Source organism: Malurus melanocephalus, unplaced genomic scaffold, assembly GCF_030028575.1.
Source record: "Malurus melanocephalus ecotype Western Australia unplaced genomic scaffold, MMel_1.1 scaffold_1043, whole genome shotgun sequence".
Taxonomy (NCBI): domain Eukaryota; kingdom Metazoa; phylum Chordata; class Aves; order Passeriformes; family Maluridae; genus Malurus; species Malurus melanocephalus.
This window is the reverse complement of record NW_026624275.1, coordinates 87,051-107,875: the sequence shown is the minus strand read 5'-3', so window position 1 is coordinate 107,875 and position 20,825 is coordinate 87,051. Positions and strand designations below refer to the sequence as shown.

The 20,825-nt window shown below is 37.4% G+C and overlaps 1 protein-coding gene across 2 annotated transcripts in view; it reads left to right on the top strand.

The window, feature by feature from the left end:
- The first annotated feature begins 336 nt into the window (after nucleotides 1-336).
- The window catches only part of PPP4R4 (protein phosphatase 4 regulatory subunit 4), a 60,248-nt gene continuing 39,759 nt past the window's right edge, over nucleotides 337-20,825 (top strand). For both annotated transcript variants that reach the window (XM_057386736.1, XM_057386738.1), the window contains exons 1-2: nucleotides 337-590; nucleotides 1,088-1,161. In XM_057386736.1, coding sequence (XP_057242719.1) covers nucleotides 477-590; nucleotides 1,088-1,161 — 188 coding nt within the window. In that variant the 5' untranslated portion in view covers nucleotides 337-476. The remainder of the gene's footprint in view (nucleotides 591-1,087; nucleotides 1,162-20,825) is intronic.

Sequence of the window (20,825 nt, the reverse complement as noted above, 5' to 3'; positions counted from 1 at the left end):
TCCTCCCGGGGCGGGCGGGGAGGCGGCACCCGGGCGCCGCGACGGGGCTGTTTCGCTCCGCGCCCTGCCCTGCCCTGCCCTGCCCCGCCGGTGAGGGGCGAGCCCGCAGCCGAGGACTCCGCCGTGCCCTTCTGGCGCCCGGGGCATCCCGGTCCCCGCGCCCTCGCTGCGGACAACGGTGGCCGGAGACGAGGGGAAACTTGGCTGGAAACTCCCGACCGCCGCGGCACCAGCGGCTTCAGCGGGGTTTCGGGGCTGCGGGCGCCGGCCCCGCTGCCTGCGCGCCCGGGCCAAGCGGAGAAAGTTTGCCGGCAGGAGGCTGGGCGGGGGCGGCGGCCGGCGGGCGCTGCCGCAGTGTGTGCGCCGAACCGGAGCTGCTGCCGGCGGCGGGAGCGCCCCGGAGCTTCGGTCCTGCCGCCCTCCGTGCGATGTGAGGCTCGGCGACAGCGTCGGCTGCCGAAGGCTTTAGTTGTTACATGCGTCCGATAACCTTCTCCAAAATGGATTTTAGTCATAGCAATATTTTTGGTTACATAGAAGACCTGCAGGAACTAACTATTATAGAGAGGCCAGTACGCCGGAGCCTGAAGGTATATACTTCGAAATAGAACGATGCTTTAAAATCCATTAGAAATTGTGTCTGTTTCAATTATGCACAAATTAGGGAATAGACAAGTTTTTGTTTTATTACAGGACCTGGATGCGAAACATTGTTCTTAGTAATTTTAGAATAAACAGTCTCAAATTCTGTGTAACAGGGACCTAATATTTTCAGTATAAGAATATTAAATTGGGAGCAAATAGACTAACTTGGGTATTTAGATTAATTTATATGTTACTTGTTTATACTTTAATAGTGATAGTGTCTGACTTGAAACTATACTTCTCTGACATTCTTTAGTCTTTTCCTGGGGAACAATATTATTTGATTGAATTTAAAATGTTGGCTAGAAATGTAGTGAGTAAAGTGAAATCTCTCATTAATCTGTCCCTGTATATGTGGTGAGGAAAGGGATGTTTTAAGAAGATTAAAATGGTGAAATAGTAAGCTATTGTAAACTCATAATCTCTATTTCATACTTGACAGACACCAGAAGAAATAGAAAGATTGACGGTTGATGAAGAACTCAGTGATATTGAAAGGGCTATTTATCTACTCAGGTATTTCCTAACATGTTGCTGTGAAATATTGCTGACCATTGTGTTTACATACAGCTTTTTTTAGTGTTTTGCTCTTTACTCCTTTARTTTTCYATTAGTAGGTTTGKTTTTTTTTTTCCTTCAACTATGTTAAGCATACAGGCAACATAAAAAACAGGTACTGTAATTTAAAAAAAAATCACCCTATAATTGAGTGTCTGTGTACATGTATACACGTTTCTGAGCTTTTAATATGGTCCTCACCAGCACAGAGTTGTATTTAATCATCTTTTCCCCTGCAGTTGATTTTGCAAGATTCCCTGAGTGTTATTATTATCAACACCAGTCATTCAGGGAGTTCCTACTCACTCTGAGAGAATATTTACTCATGGGCTGTTACCATAGGCTGAAAACAGAGCTGTTCTAGCATCCTGTGTGTGTTTGGTCTTTCAGAAGAGAAAACTTGAAAGTTTAGTTTTATAGTCCTTCGAAATTACTGTAGAGGATACTGTGTTAATACTTCCCTCTGTTCTGTATTTTTTTTCATTTTATCTCCTTCTTGTTGGAAGTATTTGCAGCCACTTGAATAACTTAAATTTGGTAGTTTAAAATATGGGTCTTTCAACTGCTGTGTAAGTTATCTTTGAAAGTACAAACGTTCTGGGGGATTTTGAGTTAAATATGCATTTTTAAACAATACCTAGTAATTGAAGAACCAGCTGCAGCTCACTCTCAGTTTGCTTATTCTGCTGTTCTAAGTGCTTTTCTAGTCTATGCCTGCACTCAGTATTCAGAATAGATATTCTTGATGATTTAATTTTCTCTTTTTGGGATGTATGGCATTATTTTTAAGTAAGCATTTTTGTCCACTGATAACTGCTTTTGATACTGACTTCTGGGTATTTAGGATATTTTTGGTGTTTTGTTTTGGTTTTGTTTGTTTTTTGTTTGTAGTTTTCTGTTTGTTTGTGGCTTTTTGTTTTTATGCTGAAATTTACGAAATAGAGGATTTAAAAATTTGCTTTGCTTTTAGTTCCTCTAATCAAGCAATCAAAGCAGTTTGTTGACTCTAGGAAAATTCAGAGGCAACAGTTTGCATGTGTTTCATACACTGAAAGGATGCGTATAAATTCTGATTTTTACCTCACAGCAATCAGTATAGGTTCTTTTTCTTTCCCAATGTGGTAGCAAATTTCTTTGCTCTTTTTCCAATTAAAAATCATGTTCCCAGCAATATGTCTTCACTAGATCATCACCTTTTTACATGGCAAAAGGTTCCATTTCACATCTTTTATCTTATCAATTGCTTTTCAACCTGGCCTTGACCTTCTGCTGACATCATTATCTGATTTTCTCTATTTGAGCAGCTGTTCTTCAGACATAACATTCTTTTTCTTTTAATGAAGCTTTCATTTTTAGTTCTGCATTGTTCTCATTGCTGAAAGGTACCTTCAACTGTGCTTGATAGGCGTTTTGTAAGGCAGGCTTACTGTCCAGGTATGTTAATACAATAATCCCGTGGAAGCTTTTGCAGTTGAATAGCATATTGCTGTCCCTGTACTGAGTGGAGTAGAAGCAGAGTTTAAAAGCTGTCTATAACCCTGGTAATATCTTTTATAAAATGCACAAGGGTATGTACCTTTGGTTTGTGGGGATTTTTCCATCTATTAGAATACAATATCCCTGCCTGTTGCTGTTTGACAGTAAGGTCAGTCCAGTCTTTCCGTGCCTCATTTTCTCACACAGATGTATTATTCACTGTCCTTCAGGTTGTTACTTATGGGGAATCTCCTTGATCTTATCCTAAAAGCCACTTCATTTTCTGAAAATCTGACTATAGAAATAGATTTGCTGAGATTGAAATGAATTGTTAATGACATCTCTGTAGTTTCCCCTTTGGAAAGGATGATGTTATCTCGATATACATTAAAAATATACAAAAACAATAATAGGAAGCAAATATCTCACCTTAATTATCTACAGATAACATCAAAATACTGCTTGTCTCACAATGTATTTTATATTGTCATTTACTTATTGCACTCTAATCTGCAAGTTGAAGGTTTTAAATTTACTGAGGGGAATATCTTCAGTGTTGCTTTTCAGTGCAATGGAGCTGATTAATACTCAGTAAAACCTTTGTATGCTATAGTGAAGCCAATGTTTACTAATGATTTTCTGGGAAAGTTCAGGAAGAGTCTTCACATTTCAAAGGTTTTCATTCTGAACAAAAAAAACCCAATCACTTTCTTGCCTTTTCACATCCTTTCCCTCTAAAACCTGCCCCCAACTTCTCCTCTTCACCCTTGAACTTGGATTTGCTTATATGTGAAGTTGTTGCATGTTTGCTAGATACTTGTTTTTAGATTTCTGCTCTTGAGATCTTTTACTATTGTAGTCTGAAAACGGGCACATTGACATCTGAGTTGGAGAGGATAGATTTTATTTTTTTGCTAGTGACTGATTCTTGCTTGCTGTATATATGAGAAGGTATTAATTTCCCAACTCTCTGAGTTTCATGAGTTCATTCTTCTCTTTTCACTTCTTGTGTTCTTCATTTCTCATTTCCCAGTAGTACTGTAGAGTTTCTGACGTGGTCTTTTACTTCTTGAGATTGTAGAGTTAATTGTTTTACTCATCTGGGATGGATTTGTAACCATCTAATGATTATTTTGTATTTCCACTGAGTCTTGTATGTGTCAGCCATGATGTATGGTCACATATTTTGTAAATTTCTGTTCATTGTCTTCCCTAATGTATGACATAATTGTATATTGTATACCTACAAATGTTTTTAGCATGTGCTAAGTTTATTGACACATTGATCCTGTGTGAGATCTCACTTCCATAGGGATATGATTTCATTGTAACTGTTTTTTTTTGTTGTTATCTATCATAATTTGGTTTCATGTTCAAAAGTGAGAATTGTAATTTTGATAATCCTAAAATGTTAATCTATCATTATCATTTCTAGAGAATGTCTTTGCTTTCAGTCTTCTCTTTTCTGCTAGTACTATTTTTCAGGTAAGTATGTAATGAGGTAGATTGATAGGATGATCTAGCTAAAGCTGATAATTTAGTCACATCAGTTTGCAGATAAATCAGCTCTTTGATTTGCTACATCATGTGGATGTAGGAACAGTTCTGCAAGCAAGAGGAGAGGATGTAGTAGCTTTCCTGGTGGCTAGGGTTACTTTAATATGACATGAGCATAATTGAACTTCTGCTTTAAATCACTGATGCATAGAGTACTCATTTTTAATTAGTAAACATTCTGCAATTAGACTGAGCAAGTTCTAATTTAATTAGAATGTGGTAACAAAGTAGACTGTAATTTGTTTTAAACTCATTTAACCTTGATTCTCATAGAGGGACTGGGCTTCCTTAGGCCACACTGTCAGGGACGTTTATGAACTTCTCTTTGAAATCAAATTGATTTAGGGACTTATGAAGGAGGAGGCATCTGAGTGTCTCAGATCTGTGTTTTAGAGCTTCAGCTTGTTTGTTTGGTGGTTTCTGGAGGGTCTAACAGGAGTCACTGAAGAGTTGTATTCTGCCTATGCTTTGCACACTGCTGACCCAACAGAAGAAAAAGGACAAATAGCTGTGCATCTCGACCATGTCAGTGTCAAGATTGATGGCTTATCATAAAACCATCAGCAGATTAAGAGAAGCTGCCAGACCACACTGAAGCAACTGAGCAGTTTGCATTCCACCTCAGGGCATTGTGGCCTCTACCAGGACAGTGGCAATAAGCAGCTTAGGGATAATAATTTTTATACCTGCTGTGAGCTTCTGACTGTAATCTTAGTTTCTGTGTCTTCTGGTGCTTAATTCGAGTTATTACTTACATTAATTTGTCTTACTGTAGCTCACTCTTTCATGGTACACAGTCAAAAGTAGGTATTCTTAGCCTCATGAGAATCTGCTTCTGGATGGTTACTGGCATGTGCACTGCAGAGGACTTTTTTTCCTGAGGACTTTTCTAAGAGATTTCCCTAGGTCTTTTACATTGTTGTGTGTACTGTATGATTTTGTATTCAACTACATTTTTATTTTTGTGATTTGTGCCTGCTTGGTGTTAAAGCTTCCAAACCTTGACTTTTGTGTCTTACTCAAAATAACAGGGTAATAATGAGTTATCAAGGTGGAAGATTGAATTATTCACCCTTTTGGGAAAATAGTATGCTTTGTTTTTTTGAGAAAGCCTATCTATCAGTGTAGAAAACAGCACAATCCCTTTCTGAAACGTTTAACAGAGTTTTTGAAGACACAATAGATACTCTATCTAGATTGGCAAGAATTCAATGCCTCTGAATTTAGGATGCTGCAACAAGAGCAACAACAAGAAAAGTTGTGCTTCCTTGTAGCTATCCTTGGTTAGCTCGAGCATTCTCAAATTCTAAGCATCTTTTAATACATTATGTATTGTAAATTGTGAATGTCAAAACCACTACTATTTAAAAGTTTGTGGGGTTTTTTTTTTGTCTAGTTTTTAATGATCATGTTAGTTTCAGATAATTTCATTTTTCTGTAGGTGCAGGCAACTCACCTTTGATTTTAAATGAAAGCTTTCATTTGCATATAACTTTAGCAGCTGATTTTCTGCATTGTATCAATTTTTTGTGTGTGTTACATAATCATGAAAACTGGCTACTCTGTTCCCGTTATACAGTTTATGGTCCTGATGCTTACATGGTATACTGAATGATCCAGCTATGGTGCTAAACATATAGGAAAATAGTTCTTCCATCTCTACTGTCAAGCTTTAAATAGTAATGTGAAAAGTATTTCTTCCTTTCCCCCATCTTTTTTTTTTCAAGTTGCAACTTAAATTTTATAAGAGTTTTATTCTGATTTACTTAGTTGGACAGGTACACTATTTGCTAGACCTTAAATGTGTTATGCAAATAAATAAATGAGTATAATATGGATTCTATTAAAGTAAAAGTGTACCTGTAGACTTCTTAAGTGTTGCTAAGTCACATACTTTTATTTAAATTTAGATTTTTGCAAATACTTCTGTTAATCACATTTGCTGAGTTGAAACTGCAGCTGAAGAACCAGCTGCGAATATACAGAGAAGGGTTAATATAGTGCTTTGAGAAGCATTAAAAAAAAAAGGAGAGGAGAGAGAAAAATCTATGTTTCAGTTTTCTTCCTCAGGCTACAGTAAGTGCCAGTCCTATCACTCTTCTAGTGTTTGTGCTATGTTTGCCCTTTTGCCTGCACAGCACACTGRGGACTTTATCTGAGGCAAAACCTGAAAATTATGGTTAGTTTTAAAACTGATAGACTGTGTGATCCAGGACTTGGTACGCTTTAAAAAAGGACTGTGCCAGCACACAGGAATTGAGTAGCAGCATGGGAACAATGCTTGGGAGGGGGTGAAATGTCTTTGAGACTTAGCACTTTGTTTGGCTGGTTTATGATATTTATGAAGGTGTGGTTTCTTGGTGTCTAGTTTCACAGTCAAGTTAAGCTGAATAAAGCCCTTCTGATAACAGAGCTCTCCTTTCATTATGTGACTGCATGTGACTGATAAGTTTTGTGTACCAGCACTAATGCTGTGGCAGCCATGCAATCTCAGTCAGATTAGGGAATGAATGCTAATTCTAGCAGATTTTTCAGTGCTTGTTTTCAATAAAGTGTGGAACAAAATGCGACTGCTCGTGCTACTATAAATGGGAGTGTGAGCAAGAAGTCACAGCTGGCAGATGACTCTCATGTCAATAGCAAAGCAGATTTAGTTCTTGTTACTCTAATTTTGAATGTATACTTTGAATCTGTGAAATAAAATACTGTTGATATGACCAGAGACTAGAAAGTATCAGCTCTTGTTTATTTAATGACTCCTTTGACATAAAATACCATAAAAAGAATCATTGAAGTTGGGAAAGACCTCCAAGATCATTGAATCCAACTTTTWAAAAAACTCCTCCATGTCAAATAAACTATAGCATTGAGTGCCATGCCCAGTCATTTTTTTGAGCAGTGCCAGGGATTGAGAATCCACCACTTCTCTAGGCAGCCTTAATTATCYCTTCAGTGAAGGAATTCTTCCTGATCTTCAACTTGAACCTCCCCTGACACAGCTTGAGGCCATTTCCTCTTCTCCTGTCACTTGTTGTCTGAGAGAAGAGGCTGATTGCCCCACCTGGCTACAAACTCCTTTCAGGTGGTTGTGGACAGTGACAAGGTCACCCCTKASCCTCCTTTTCGCCAGGCTGAACACCCCCAGCTCCCTCAGCTGCTTCTCATAAGATTTGTGCTTGAGACCCTTCCCCAGCTCCATTGCCCTCAATGCTCCAGCCCCTCAATGTCTTTGTTGTCCTGAGGGGCCCAGAACTGAACACAGGATTTGAGGTGTGGCCTCACCAGTGCCCAGTACAGGGGGACAATCCCTGCCCTGGTCCTGCTGGCCACACTATTGCTGATCCAGGCCAGGATGCCATTGGCCTTCTTGGTCACCTGGGCACACAGTGGCTTCATGTTCAATCACTGTCAATCAGCACCCCCAGGTCCTTTTCCATCTGGCAGCTTTCCAGACACTCTGTCCCCAGCCTGTGGCACTGCCTGGGGTTGTTGTGACCCAAGGGCAGGATGTGGCACTTGGCCCTGTTGAACCTCATACCACTGGCCTCAGCCCATTGATCCAGTGTGTCCAGATCCCTCTGCAGAGCTTCCTACCCTCCAGCAGAGTGACATTCTCACCCAACTTGGTGTCATCTGCAAACTGACTGAGGTTGCCCTCGATYCCCTTGTCMAGATTACTGATGAAGATATTAAACAGGGCTGTCTCCAATACCAAGCCCTRGGGAAYACCACTGGTGACTGTCTCCCAACTGMAAGCAACACCATTCACCACTACTCTCTGTGTCCAGCCATACAGCCAGTTTTTAGCCCAGCAGTGCACATCCATCCAAGCCATAAGCTGTCAGCTTCTCCAGGAGAAAGATGTGGGAAACAGTGTCACAGTCTTTGCTGAAGTCCACCTAGGCTATAGTCACATGCTGCACCACTGCTAGGTGTTTCACCTGGTCATAAGAGGGAGATCTCACATAGACCTAATGTGAGATCTGGAAGTCTGCATGAGCTGTGATGTGGGAGCTYTTCCTTATATATTGTCAAATTTTTCTCTGGAGATGATAATTAAATATATTTGTGTTTCAGAATATCTTTGCACATGACATAATAAGGAGAAACTAGGTGGCTGTGTGGATGTATTTTTTTGATATCAAACAGCTRGAAAATCTGTGGGTTTTCTTAACTTCTGAAAATTGTTCTGTTGTCCTGGGAAAACCTGATCATTCACTCCTAGAAGCATTCAACATAGGAATATCCAGCTAAATATTTCCCATATTTCTTTCTTTCTATGTGATGGATCCCATACAGAAATACCATGTTGCCCAGCAGGGGAGTGAGTTTCTTTTGTTTTTGTTTAGATGAGGACTGGCATTTATAGATAAGTTATCAGTTGCACAGTTCATCTTAGATGTCACATAATTAATGTGTAAGTATAACAATTCTTCTTTATATTACCTTCCTTAGAAGGTCCCAATTGTTTATAAAAACATTCTGTGCCTATAAGGAGCTTTTATGCTTAATATTACTAATTTATGTTTTTATCCTTTGCCTGATTTGGCGCCAGATGATAGTATTGCACTAGTTTTTGTCAGGATCTGGAAATGCATCCAGTGGAAACTCTATGAAGATGTAGATGGGAAAATCTTATGTGTTGTGATGGAATGCATCAAAGGTRCAGACTCTATAAAGAGTAGATTAAGCTGTCCATTTATGGCAAGTCTGAATGTGCTTTCACATGATGGTGCCCTGTAAAATAATGTCTGTTGTGTGCTAGTGATTGAAAAACAATCTCTAGGTAATTTTTATAGAATTGTTGAATKGCTAGGGTCAGAAGGGATCAAAGGTCATCTAATTCCAAGCTCCTGCTATGGGCAGAGACACCTTCAACTAGACTAATTTGCTCAAGCCCCATCCGATTTGGCTGTGGATTCATCGAAGGATCGGAACCTCTGAGCAACCTCTTCCAGTGCCTCTCCACCCTCACAGTAAAGAATTTCTTCCTAATATTCAATTTAAACCTCCTCTCAGTTTGAAGCCATTTCCCTTTGTTCTATCACTACACACCTTTGTAAAAAGTCCTTTTTCAGCTTTCCTGTAGGACCCCTTTAGGTACTGTAAGGCTTCTGTAAGAGGCTGCTCTCTTCTCCAGGCTGAACAACCTCAATTCTCTCTGCCTTTCCTCACAGGAGAGGTGCTTATACCASTAGTTGTCCTTCTGACCCTCCTCTGGACTTATTTAAACATGTTGACATCCTTTCTCTGCTGAGGAGCCCCGACCTGGATGCAGCACTCCAGATTGGGTCTCATGGGAGTAGAGTAGAGGGACAGTCATGTTGCCCTGCTGCCCACGCTGCTTTGGATGCAGCCCAGGACACATTTGGCTTTCTGGGCTCCAGGTTCACATTACCAGGTCATGTCCAGCTGCTCACCCATGAGCACCCCCAAGACTTTCCCAGCAGGGCTGCTCTGATCTGTTCATCCTCAGCCTGTTTTGATACCAGGGGTTGCTCTGATCCAAGTGCAGCACCTTGCACTTGATCTTGTTAAACCTCATGATGTTCCAGAAACACTCAGCTTGGTGTCATTGGCAAACTTGTTGAGGCTGCACTCRATCCTTTTGTCTGTATCATTAATGAAAATGTTAAATTATACTGGTCCCAGTACAGACCACCTGAGGGACACCACTCATCACTCATGTCCATTGAGACTCTGAGCCAATGACCACTATCCTCTAAATCGAACATCCAACCAATTCCTTATTCAGTAAACATGTTTTTCTTGCAAATTCCTTCTTGTGTTTTGTAATTGTACTTTATTGTAGGCTTAGGAAGCCCTTCAGTGTCATCATATGATGCTTCTATGGCCCTACAGTCTAACTCCATATGTTGCTGACACAAAGGAAAAACAGCAGTTTTACTGATCCAGCTACCCTTTCCCTAGAAGCAGTTCAGCAGCATTCACCGCTGCCTGTCCCAAAAATCTGTGTACTCTGAGACTCTTCAGAAGAATGATTCTTAGTGCTGATAGTGCATTCAGGGCTGTTAAAATGCTTTTCTAAATCTCTACAAGGCAAGGTAGATAAAATTGTAAACATCAGTTATATATTGATTCATATTGCTACACCTCATAAACTTTGTGTGAAGGGAAGTTGTTTTACTGAGGTGAAATTCTGATTATAATTTAAGGACATCAGGAACTAGGACTGCAGTCTTGGGCCTGCATCTGTGCCTTAGCAGATATGCTATGACAGAAGAATTTGGAATGAGACAAGAAACAGCTTCGTTGAGATTTAAAATTAATCCTGCTCTCTGGGGTAAACTTGTATAACTGTTCATTTAGCTATTTTTAGAGTTAACTTTAATCATACTGATGTTTTTGTCCTTGTTCCACCAGCTGGTACTCTAAATGCCAACACTGTCAAGTCTTGGAGCCCAAAGTTTTATGTCACAGAAAAAAAAAAAAAAACCAGAATGGTTTAATCATGTAGACAGAAATTTTTTCACTGGGAAAACAGAATGGGTATGTAGACAGTCCTTGAGACTAAGCAACTCAAAGAGGTCTACATTATTCATTGAGAAATTCTCCAGCATTGGTAGGAGCATTTTATTTAATCTTTTAGGGCAGCTTTTTGTATTGGAGAAGTTCTGTATAGTTCTTGAGGACAAACAGAAAAGGAAATTGAAGTGATTTCTATAGGAAGGATTTCTGTTGATGTAATCTGGCAAAACCAATATCACAGCTAAAGAACCAATTGTTTTACACAATTACAGAATTCCTGTATCTGATGAAGAAGGTTGCTTCAAGTTCCAAAACTGAGGCCAGAAGTGGCCAAAGACAGTTATGTCCTCAGGCAAAGATGTCTTTAAAAAGACCGGTAACACAAAAGCACAATGATGGGAATTGTTTATGATTGAGTTGCTCTTGAAATTCATCCTTTGAGAATTAACGAGTCACTGGCATTCTTATATTTTGATTCTCCTGTCCTTGCCCYGATGTATCTTTACCTTCCTAGATCAAGCTGTGGATTTGTCTTTCCAATTTGAACAGTAACAGTATCCTTTGCAGGCTTTGAAAACCAGGGTTCTTCTAACTTGGAGGCCTCAGTCTGTAAAAACTAGTTTGATGTGGCTATCACATTCTGTGCAGTTTGAAGTTGCTTCACTCTCCATGAGTAGCCTTGCTGTCTCATGGAGACACTGTTTGCCCTTGAATGCTAATTCCCTATGGCCTATCCACCCCTGTATATGGAAGAAAAACATCTTTCTGTTCTAAGATTAATAAACAGAATGAAGAAAGAGACAAAGAACCACATGAAAACGTCCGGTAGATCTCCTGGATGTATCTGGCTGAGGCGTTTTTGCCTCTACGTYACACTTCCACACAAGCAGGAGGTACCAGATATTTCACATCCATGTTATTATTTGAATGGACTGCTGATGGTGCAGGTATTCTTACTTAAATCTTTCCATTTATCTTCTTTTCCATTCAAATAAATGTTTCTGCGTTTGGAAAACATTACCTTATGAGGGGTTAATGTTAAGAAATGAAAATACAGGCTCTGGATATGTCTCTGTAGCTTGGTAGCAGTTGTTCCAGCAGCAGTTTTGTTTATTCCATGTTACGTGACTGTGGGTTCTGAGAATGTGTACAACTCTCATGTACAGAGTAGCTGAGTCATTCCCTGTCAGTTGTATCAATTCAGAGCAGAACCGAGGGTGATTGCTATGCTTTACTGAAATCATTGACTGTTGGAAACATCTTGCCCATCTATCCCTTACATATTACCTTTCTTAACATACTACACGTAGGCAGTACTTCTTAGTGATTGCATAATTCCAAAATTGCAGTTGCTTTGTTTACAGAAACATGCTACCATGTGAATTTAGGCTCAGTGTTTCTATGTAATTCCTACTTTCATGTTCTTTCACTGTTCTTAAATTTGCTATAGCATAAAAAATTCAGATTCAGGCAGTGTGTAAGCAGGGATAGATGAACTGGCATGAATGGAATTACATAATTTTAAGTGTGTATGAGTCCCAGCAGAGTGATAGTAAGGGGGGTTTGTTGTAGGACTTAAGACATTTCTGTTTCAAGTTGACAATTTTTGTAAGATTATATAAGTGAAGGTGACCCACATTGTTAGGCCAATTTAAGGTATGGTGGTGAAAAAAGACTGCAGTCTCAGAGAGCATAGTTTTACATTCTTTCTAATGGGGAATAAAGTAATTTATGCGTTCTTCTTGTCATTATCCATTTGGAAATAGACCAATACAGCATTTTTTTTCCCTAGGGCATTTTTCTCATAATTTTTTATAGTTAAATCTATTTGATTGTGAAAAAATTGCATTTTTTTTTCTTTCCCCACTCTGTCTTAAATCAGAATGATATAATTTGTGTTAATTTTAAAGTTACAAAGCATTGTAACTTTAAATAAAATTACAAAAGTTCCTGCAGGGTTTTGTGTGACAATTCAAGAGAAAAGGTATAAACAGAAAATTTTGGAAGAGCTTGGGTTTTTTCGTTTATGGGAGTAGCTTTGTGTCCAAATGTTCAATTATGCCTCCAGTAAAATTTCCACATTTCTTGAAGTAAAGCCAGTAAATTAATTTTGGAAGTTATCAATTAATTTTTCCTTCTCCCCATCCCTGCTCGGTCCCCATGACTATTGTTGCACAACAAAGAACAGCATTAAGCACTGGAGCCACCACTTTATGCTATGATTAAATAAAAGTTGTTCAAAGATGCTTGTTTAAATCTAAAATATTTCTCTTTACCAGCTAGAGTAGACCAGGAAAGTTGGATTGAAGGTGGATCAAAACATTTGATAATTTGATAACACAATTGATTAACAGAGCTGCACAACATAAGTGATGTTGCATTCAATAATACATTGCGTTTTGCTTGCAGTAGTTTATGTCTACAAAATGGGATGATTTACTGTTTGTGCTGCATGAGAAGTGCAGCTGACCAGCTTGTGGTCACATTTTCCAAAGTAGTATATACTGGCTTTTTTTTTTCCTTCTCCTTAGTGAAATTGCTTGGTAACTTCTGTTACCAAGAGTATATTCAGAAGGCTCAGCTAGAGACAGAAAGAAAATGCTTTAAGCATGCTAATTGTATTTTTTGTTGTAACTAGGAATTGATTGTATTGTCTCTGGCAGAATAAACATGTAAAAGAGAATTGTGAAAGGCATCTGCCTTAATACACTTTTTACATGGTAATATTGCTTACGTTCTTGGGCAGGCTTGAAGGTAAAAATCCYGTCTTTGAAGGAAAAAAACAGAAAAGATGCCATTTTCACTGCTGAAATTGTAGCTGAGCTTTTTTAGGGGGAGGATTTATGTCCATATTAAATAGCAAAACATGAGTCATTGCCTCATTGCTGCTTGCATCAAAATCTTCTGTTATAAACAGTTAATCTCTCTTATGTAAATTCATTTCAAAGCTCAGGATCAGGACACCTATTTCTCTGTCATTTTGGAAGCAAGAAGTTAGATTATAGTTAGTCAGATTCAGGGCAAGTATTGATTTTGTTTTTGGTTTTTTCAACTGCTGCAATCAATAGCCGCTTAATCAATGGTGAATAGAATGATGATTAGTTAAAATTAACCTGCTTCTTTACTATTCTTTACAGATTTTAACCCAAGAGTGTATCTATTTCTTTTCATTTCTGTCACCATATAAAGMCAACTTAGGTGTATTTTAAGGGTTACTTAAAATTCTTTTGGATCTTGTTTGCTTGTTGTAGTGCAAGAAAATACTTGCACCATGAGTTTGTCATAAATTATTAAATGCATATTAGTATGTAAAAATCAACTGTAATTGCAGATAAATACACTTGCGCTTTGATCACTTAAACTGTCCCACCTACTTGAAAATTATGTGTTCGAGAGTAGATAGATCAATAAAACCAATAAACAGATCTTTGTATCTTACATACTTATTGCAAATTCTGAGGGCATTATATAAAAGCTGTTTCAGTATCTTACCTTACTTCCTTGTTAAATGAAGAAGTTGGTTTTGGTCTTTTTAAATGAACAGTTGGAATGTGGCAGCTTTTGGATCTATTTGGTATAATGCCCCATACCCATAAAACCCATCTGCTGATAAAGACTCTAAGTAGATTTTAGTACTTGATAGGTCATTTGAGATGTTCATGACTCACTTTACCTGCTTTTTGGTAAAGTATTGTAAGTATTTTTTCCCAAATGCTATTCCTTCCCCTGTGAGTGGATACATCTTACTTTCCTTTTCTTTGGATTCATTGCTGTGACTGAGAGTTTGCCTTAAGCTCTCATTATTTTCAGAGAGCTGCACAGTGGATACCAACTGAGATGGTTTGTGTGACATCTGTAAATACTATACCGGCCCTATGGAAGTTGTATAGACCTTTGAAGTTCTTTATGCACTAGAATAACATTGGTATCTTGAGCACTGTGGGCTGTGTTTAAGGTAAATTCTTCCAGTAGATATCCATGTGCATGGATGCCTCTTCAGACACCTAATAAAAGTGTTGTTCATGAAAATAATATATTGTGTTAATATTACACMATGATTTTAGACTAAAAATTGATTATCCCAAGCATTCAGTCCTTTTTCAGTAACAAACAAACCATAGGGAGGAGTAGGGGAATAGCAGGCAAATGGTATTGTATCAATGGATGGCTTTTACTGTAATTTTTCTCTTTCCATGTTACTTTTTCTTCCATAGAATGATATTTATATCAACTTATTGAAAAGATAAGCCAGAAATTCCTGTGGTTAGCACTCAATACATGCTGTGAAGGATCTGTGCAGTTGARCATGTTTGACATACATTCAAAGTAAAGATATTCCTTTCTTTAGAGATGATTCTGGACTAATTTTAGTTAATGTGGGTGGAATTACTGGTAAATGCTTTTATTTATTCTTTCTATTGCAGACTGTCGAATTCTTTCTGGGATAACCACTAGAAATAAATTAATATGACTATGTGAGGAAAAAATAGTGTGACAAAAGGCTATTTAAGATTCTTCTAATGATTTTGAAGATAGGGAATGTTACTAGAATGATGATTACCTAACATAATTGAGTTGTGYTGTGGTTTAACCCCACCCATCTGCCAAGCCCCACATAGCTACTCATTCAGTCCCCCACCAGAGGGATCTGGGAGACAATCAGAAGGCTAAAAAATAGGRAAATCACAGGTTGAGATAAAGACAGTTTGATGGGGAAAGTAAAATCCATGCACACAAGCAAAGCAAARCAGGGAATTAATTCACTGCTTCCCAAGGCAGTCAGGTGTTCAGCCATCACCAGGAGAGCAGGGGCCTGTCCTGTGTAACAATGACCTGGAAAGAGAAACACCAAATGTTCCCCCCTTACTCCTTCTTCCCCCAACTTTATAAACCAAGCATGCCATATAGTSTGGAATATCCCTTTGGTCAGTTTGGGTCACCTGTCCTGGCTGTGTCTYCCCCCAGCCTCCCATGCACCCCCAGTCTTCTCCCTAGCATGGCAATATGAAAAGCAGAAAAGGCCTTGGCTCTGTCTAAGCCCTGCACAGCAACAGGAAAAACAYCTCTTTATTATCAGCCCTGTCTTCCACACAAATCCAAAACATAGCTCTATACCAGCCCCTGAAAAGAAAATTAACTCTACCCCAGCCAAAACCAGCATAGGTAGACAGGAGGATTCTGATGGTGTGCTGATAATGCTTTTAATAACAATGCAGATACAGATTAGTTGTCTCTATATGTAATGCTCATTTTTATCTACTGTTTGAAATTATTCTRTCAGAGTTGGAACTTTGAAATATTTGTGTCACCACTTCAATTTGTTTATGTTAATTGTGTTACCTGGTTTGATTGTCCACTCCAAGAGAGAGCAAATCTTATGAATGTTTGAGACATGACTCTGACTCTTCTATTTRATTAAGTAGCTGAATTTTATTCTACTTTCCAAAGTGAACGTAAATCAAGTAAAATGCTTTTTTGTTTGACAGAACATGAATCAGGAACAGCTTGAAATTGAAGCAGTTTTAGTTATTTGGGTATTTACCTCAGAAAGCTGCCTTCGGTCTATGGTTGCTTTTGATATATGAGAAAGCAGCACTAGAGTCAGCTGTTTGACATTGTATTTCTCATGCATGTAACTGCATGAGTCTGAAGTAGCTGTCCAATATACTTGAAAATATGAATATTACTGCTTGAGTATTCCTTGAATAATGAACAGAAGGTGATCAGCAAAGCTTTCCACTTCTGAGTTGTCTAAAACCTAACTCTTATGAGGAGTGAGTTCATAGTTTTGTGTTCATTTTCTAATTCTTTTTTCTTTTGAGTCATCAGGCCCTTGGAGTATAACAGCCATAATTTGATAGAGATTTTATATGAATTGTTTGAAGTCATTCTGAGCCCACAGTTAGATTCCCTTGGCTGTCAATGAAGCTACTTCTCTAGCTAAAGGTTCAAATTGTTTCCAAATTTTCACATATATTTTTCAATGCTTACAATTTTACTCCTACATTTTTCAATTCGGAACATGCACTTAGCTTGTATTATTAAATATRATACCTATCTACTTACAATATCTTGAAATCTAGGTGTATCTATATAAAATATATAAAATATCCAGATATGTTTCTCTTGCACATGAGAGAAGAAGTGATCAAACTTCAAACCATTGGGTTTGGTCTCTTTACCCTTTTTTATTTTTATTTTCCTTRTGGTGTTTCATTCAGTCACTATACTCATACCCTGTACTTTCAATGTGCTTAGCATTATTTATAATGTCTCTATGGATCTTTTACATTTGTATTTTCTWTTGATCCAGTCTGTGATTTTGAAAAGGGCTGGTCAACTTATATACAAAGTATGTTTTGTCTACCATTTGTCTATATTTTAATGTTAGATTTTGTTATTACTGGGCTTACAAGCCTATTCTAAGAAGTTTGATTTTTTTGAAAGATGGGTAAGAAATTCTTCTTGTACTTTAATTCTTAAAACGCTAGAGTTATTTTACCACCGTCTTCAACTCTTGCTGATGCAGAAAGATCTTATGAAGCCAAGCAAATATAGGCAAAAAGACCAGGTAACAATTGCTTTCCTAACCTTTAATGTGCTTTTCTTAATAACATGCAGAGGGATTGCAAGTGGATTTAGCATAGCATATTTTGTTTTTAAATGAGGAGAGTCATAGCAAGGGTTGAGGTGAAGTGGCACCTTCTGTTAGACCTGTCAATAAATCTTGAAATAAACAATTTTTGGAGCTTGTGAGTCAGTTTAAGAAAGGAGAGGTTGAAAYGTACAACTACAGATTTCTATTTTTCAGAAATTCTCATCAGCTTCCACAACCGCTAGATTAGAAATGAAAATTTCTTTGCTATGAAAAAAAAAATGTAGTTGATACAAGATGGAATATGMTTTAGTCAGAAAGGCTGAGAAGGCATGATAGAAACACTCCCAGTAATAAAATGGGAGCTTTTGGATCAGTTGTTTATAATACCTCACACAATTAAGACCCATAAGCTGAAGAAGAGTCTAGGAATATTTTAGTCTTTAGGTAATTTAAAGTTTTCCTCTCTGTGTGCATGAAATACAGTGATAGAAAAAAAAAATAAGATTGAAGAATGAAAAGAGATCCTGTGTCTAAATGAGACCATAAGAGAAATTTAGGTCAACAGAAGTAATTTACCCTTCTAGAATTTGGTTAGCATCTGTGATTTTTTTTTTTTTTTCTTTTTTAATTTTGGTATAGAAAAATTACAGGCCTTGTACTTTTTCAGAAGACTTCTTATAGCACATAATGCATGCTGTGAACATGACAAATCTTGTTGAATGTGAAAATTATAAATTCTGGGTCAGTGAATGAGGACTGGCAGAATGAAAAATAATACCAGCTCCTAGYTCATTTTTGCTATATCACCTAGGAATGGGAAACTTCATTATCTTGAAGTAAAAAAGACTGGCTTTACTTTTCAAATTCAGACACAGAATAAAAAATGCCAAAACAAATTCTACCCAGAAACCATACAAAATGCAGTATGTGTTGTAAGTCCTCTATGGAAGAGGAAACATTTATCTTCTAGGAGATTGTAATGTTGATACTAGGGTAATATTTGAGAGGAAAAATGTGTTCCTTTGAGGYACTTTTTACATTCCTGAAACTTTTCTTAAAATTCAAGGGAGAAAAGTTCAGTGTTTATTCAAAATAGCTAATGTATAAACTCACAGAATGTATAAACTCATTATGATAATGGGAAGAAAGAAATTACTGTGTCATTAAAACAAATTTGGTTTTGTTCAGGAATAGAAAGGAGTATCTGTTAGACATTCTCCTTTCTCTCTTTGACAGATACTCAGCAAGGAAACAGAAATAAGATACTTCAGTTGACCAAACCTMACCTAGTAAACAAGGTTACTAAGAATGCAGAACTACTGTGCTGTTAAATCTGGGGTTTCAGYTCTCACTTTAATTGCAGTAGAAATTTCACATGTAGTGGTACGTGTTCAGATATGTACTAAAATCAGAGAAGTTGCTTATTTTTTTAATATATAGACCATGTGGATTTTATTCAGATATTCTCTAAATAGGCACGTGTATCTTGAGATCAAGATGAGACAGTGGTTTGAAAATTAGATTTTACTAGAAGAGGGTTACAATGTCAATTGCAAGGAGATGTTCAGCCTATGATATTAGGAATTCTGAGTTCTTGAAAATTCATATTATTTTGGATTTATATTTTCAGATTTATTTTATTCTATCTTATTTTCAGGAAAGCTGAAGAAGCCTAAAAATAAAGTTTCTTATTTTAAAGAAATCTCTTAAAGTCCCTTCTCTTAATTCACTCTGGATTTACTCCCTTGTAATATATAGATTCATGGTTGTATTAATAATGACATTGCTCACAATTGTCTGGTTTTTTTCAACTGAGGCGCTTACAGGAAGTTACTTTAATAAATTGACAGATMTTCCATGGCACTGGGTCTGTTTATAATATACTTAATACAATAAATGTCAAATAGATGTTCAGACACTCTTGTTACATAATTTATATTTAAAGAAGTATAATTGAAATGTAAGCATACCTAACATGAAATAAAAGGAAAGTTACTTCTTTACACCAGTGTAAAGAAAGGGCTTTGCTTTTACAGAAAATTTTATCTTATCAAAGGGATATTAACCTTAAACTAAAATTAAAACTAGTCATAAAATGACACATCAGTATTTGTGATTTCAAGATAATTTTCTAATTTCTAGATTTCCCCTTTTTTTTTTACTAAAATGCTAAAATTATTCCAAGACAAAACTAAAAAAAAAACCCACCCAAAAGCAACAGCAAAAAATCCACCTAAAAGTGTTCCTTTATATTAGCGAGAGCAGTACCTAGAAAGCAGTGTAATAAATTTTTAGTCTGTTTACCCATCTGCATAAGAAAGATTGCTATGTAAAAATCTTCACAATAAACTAAAGGTGATTCTCAAAGGAAGTCTTATGGGCCACACACTTTTATGTTATCGACAGAAATATTTATCTGGTTTTCTAGTTTGCCTTGGCAACAGTAGATTGTACAGGAGAATAGAAATCCTGGTAGGAGATTTAAAATGGAATCATTCTGAATAGGCTAAATCCTGTCAGATACTGAGCTTTTATACAAAYAGGAAATTAGGTCTAGGATTTATGAATCCCAATCACAGAATAGTTTAGGTGGTTGGGGACCCTTGGAAGTCATTTGGTCCAATGCCYTGCTTAAGGCAGAGCCAACTTCCAAGTCTGATGTCATTTGATGTTAGATCCCATTACTCAAGACATTGTCCAGATGAGTTATGAATGTCGTCAAAGATTCCCATGAGCTTTTGACAACTTTTTCAAGTCTGAGTGTTTGTGAATTTCATTTTCCTAATACCCGGTTAGTTACTAAATGCTTTACTGATTTTTTTTAATCTTGCTATTCTAATCCCTCACTCYGTGAAGTTGCTAAATTTTTACTTCTGTCTTCAACATATGCAGATTTAGAGCAACATAGAACGTTATAGAATCTTGCACTCAAAATAATGTCACTTTCAGGGTGTTAACACTGTAATTCCCTGCAGCTTTACAGAACTTCTAGTTACACAGAGCACCAACTTCAGTGGTTGATTCAACAATGCCTATTTAACTAATAATTTTTGCTGAACTGGTGCAGTTAGCCACAGTGTGAAAGAAAAGCCCCTTCACAAACAAAGCTTTAGTTAGAGCTTGGGGAAACGTTGTACCTCAGTGTTCTTTAAAATATGGTATTCTGCTCCTGTCATTGTGTTTTGTAGGCTAGTGTGAATGGAGGAGAGAGAGATGTAAATCTGTCTTCTCTTTTTCAAAATCCTTTGTGGTAATATTGTCTTGCAGTACATTCAGTGACTAATCTTTCTTCATGCTGTAGAARGAGCTGTAGTCCTTCCATCCATTTCCAGACACAAATGATTCTAATTGAGTACCCAGGGACTTTAAAAATTTTCTTTGTTCTAATCTTGTAGCAACTGTTTTAAAAAAATGGTTTAAAAATTAATGTAGGAAATCSTATTGTCTTCCATGAGCTTTATGAAAGTTTGCAAAATTGGCAACACATATCCTGAACATAATT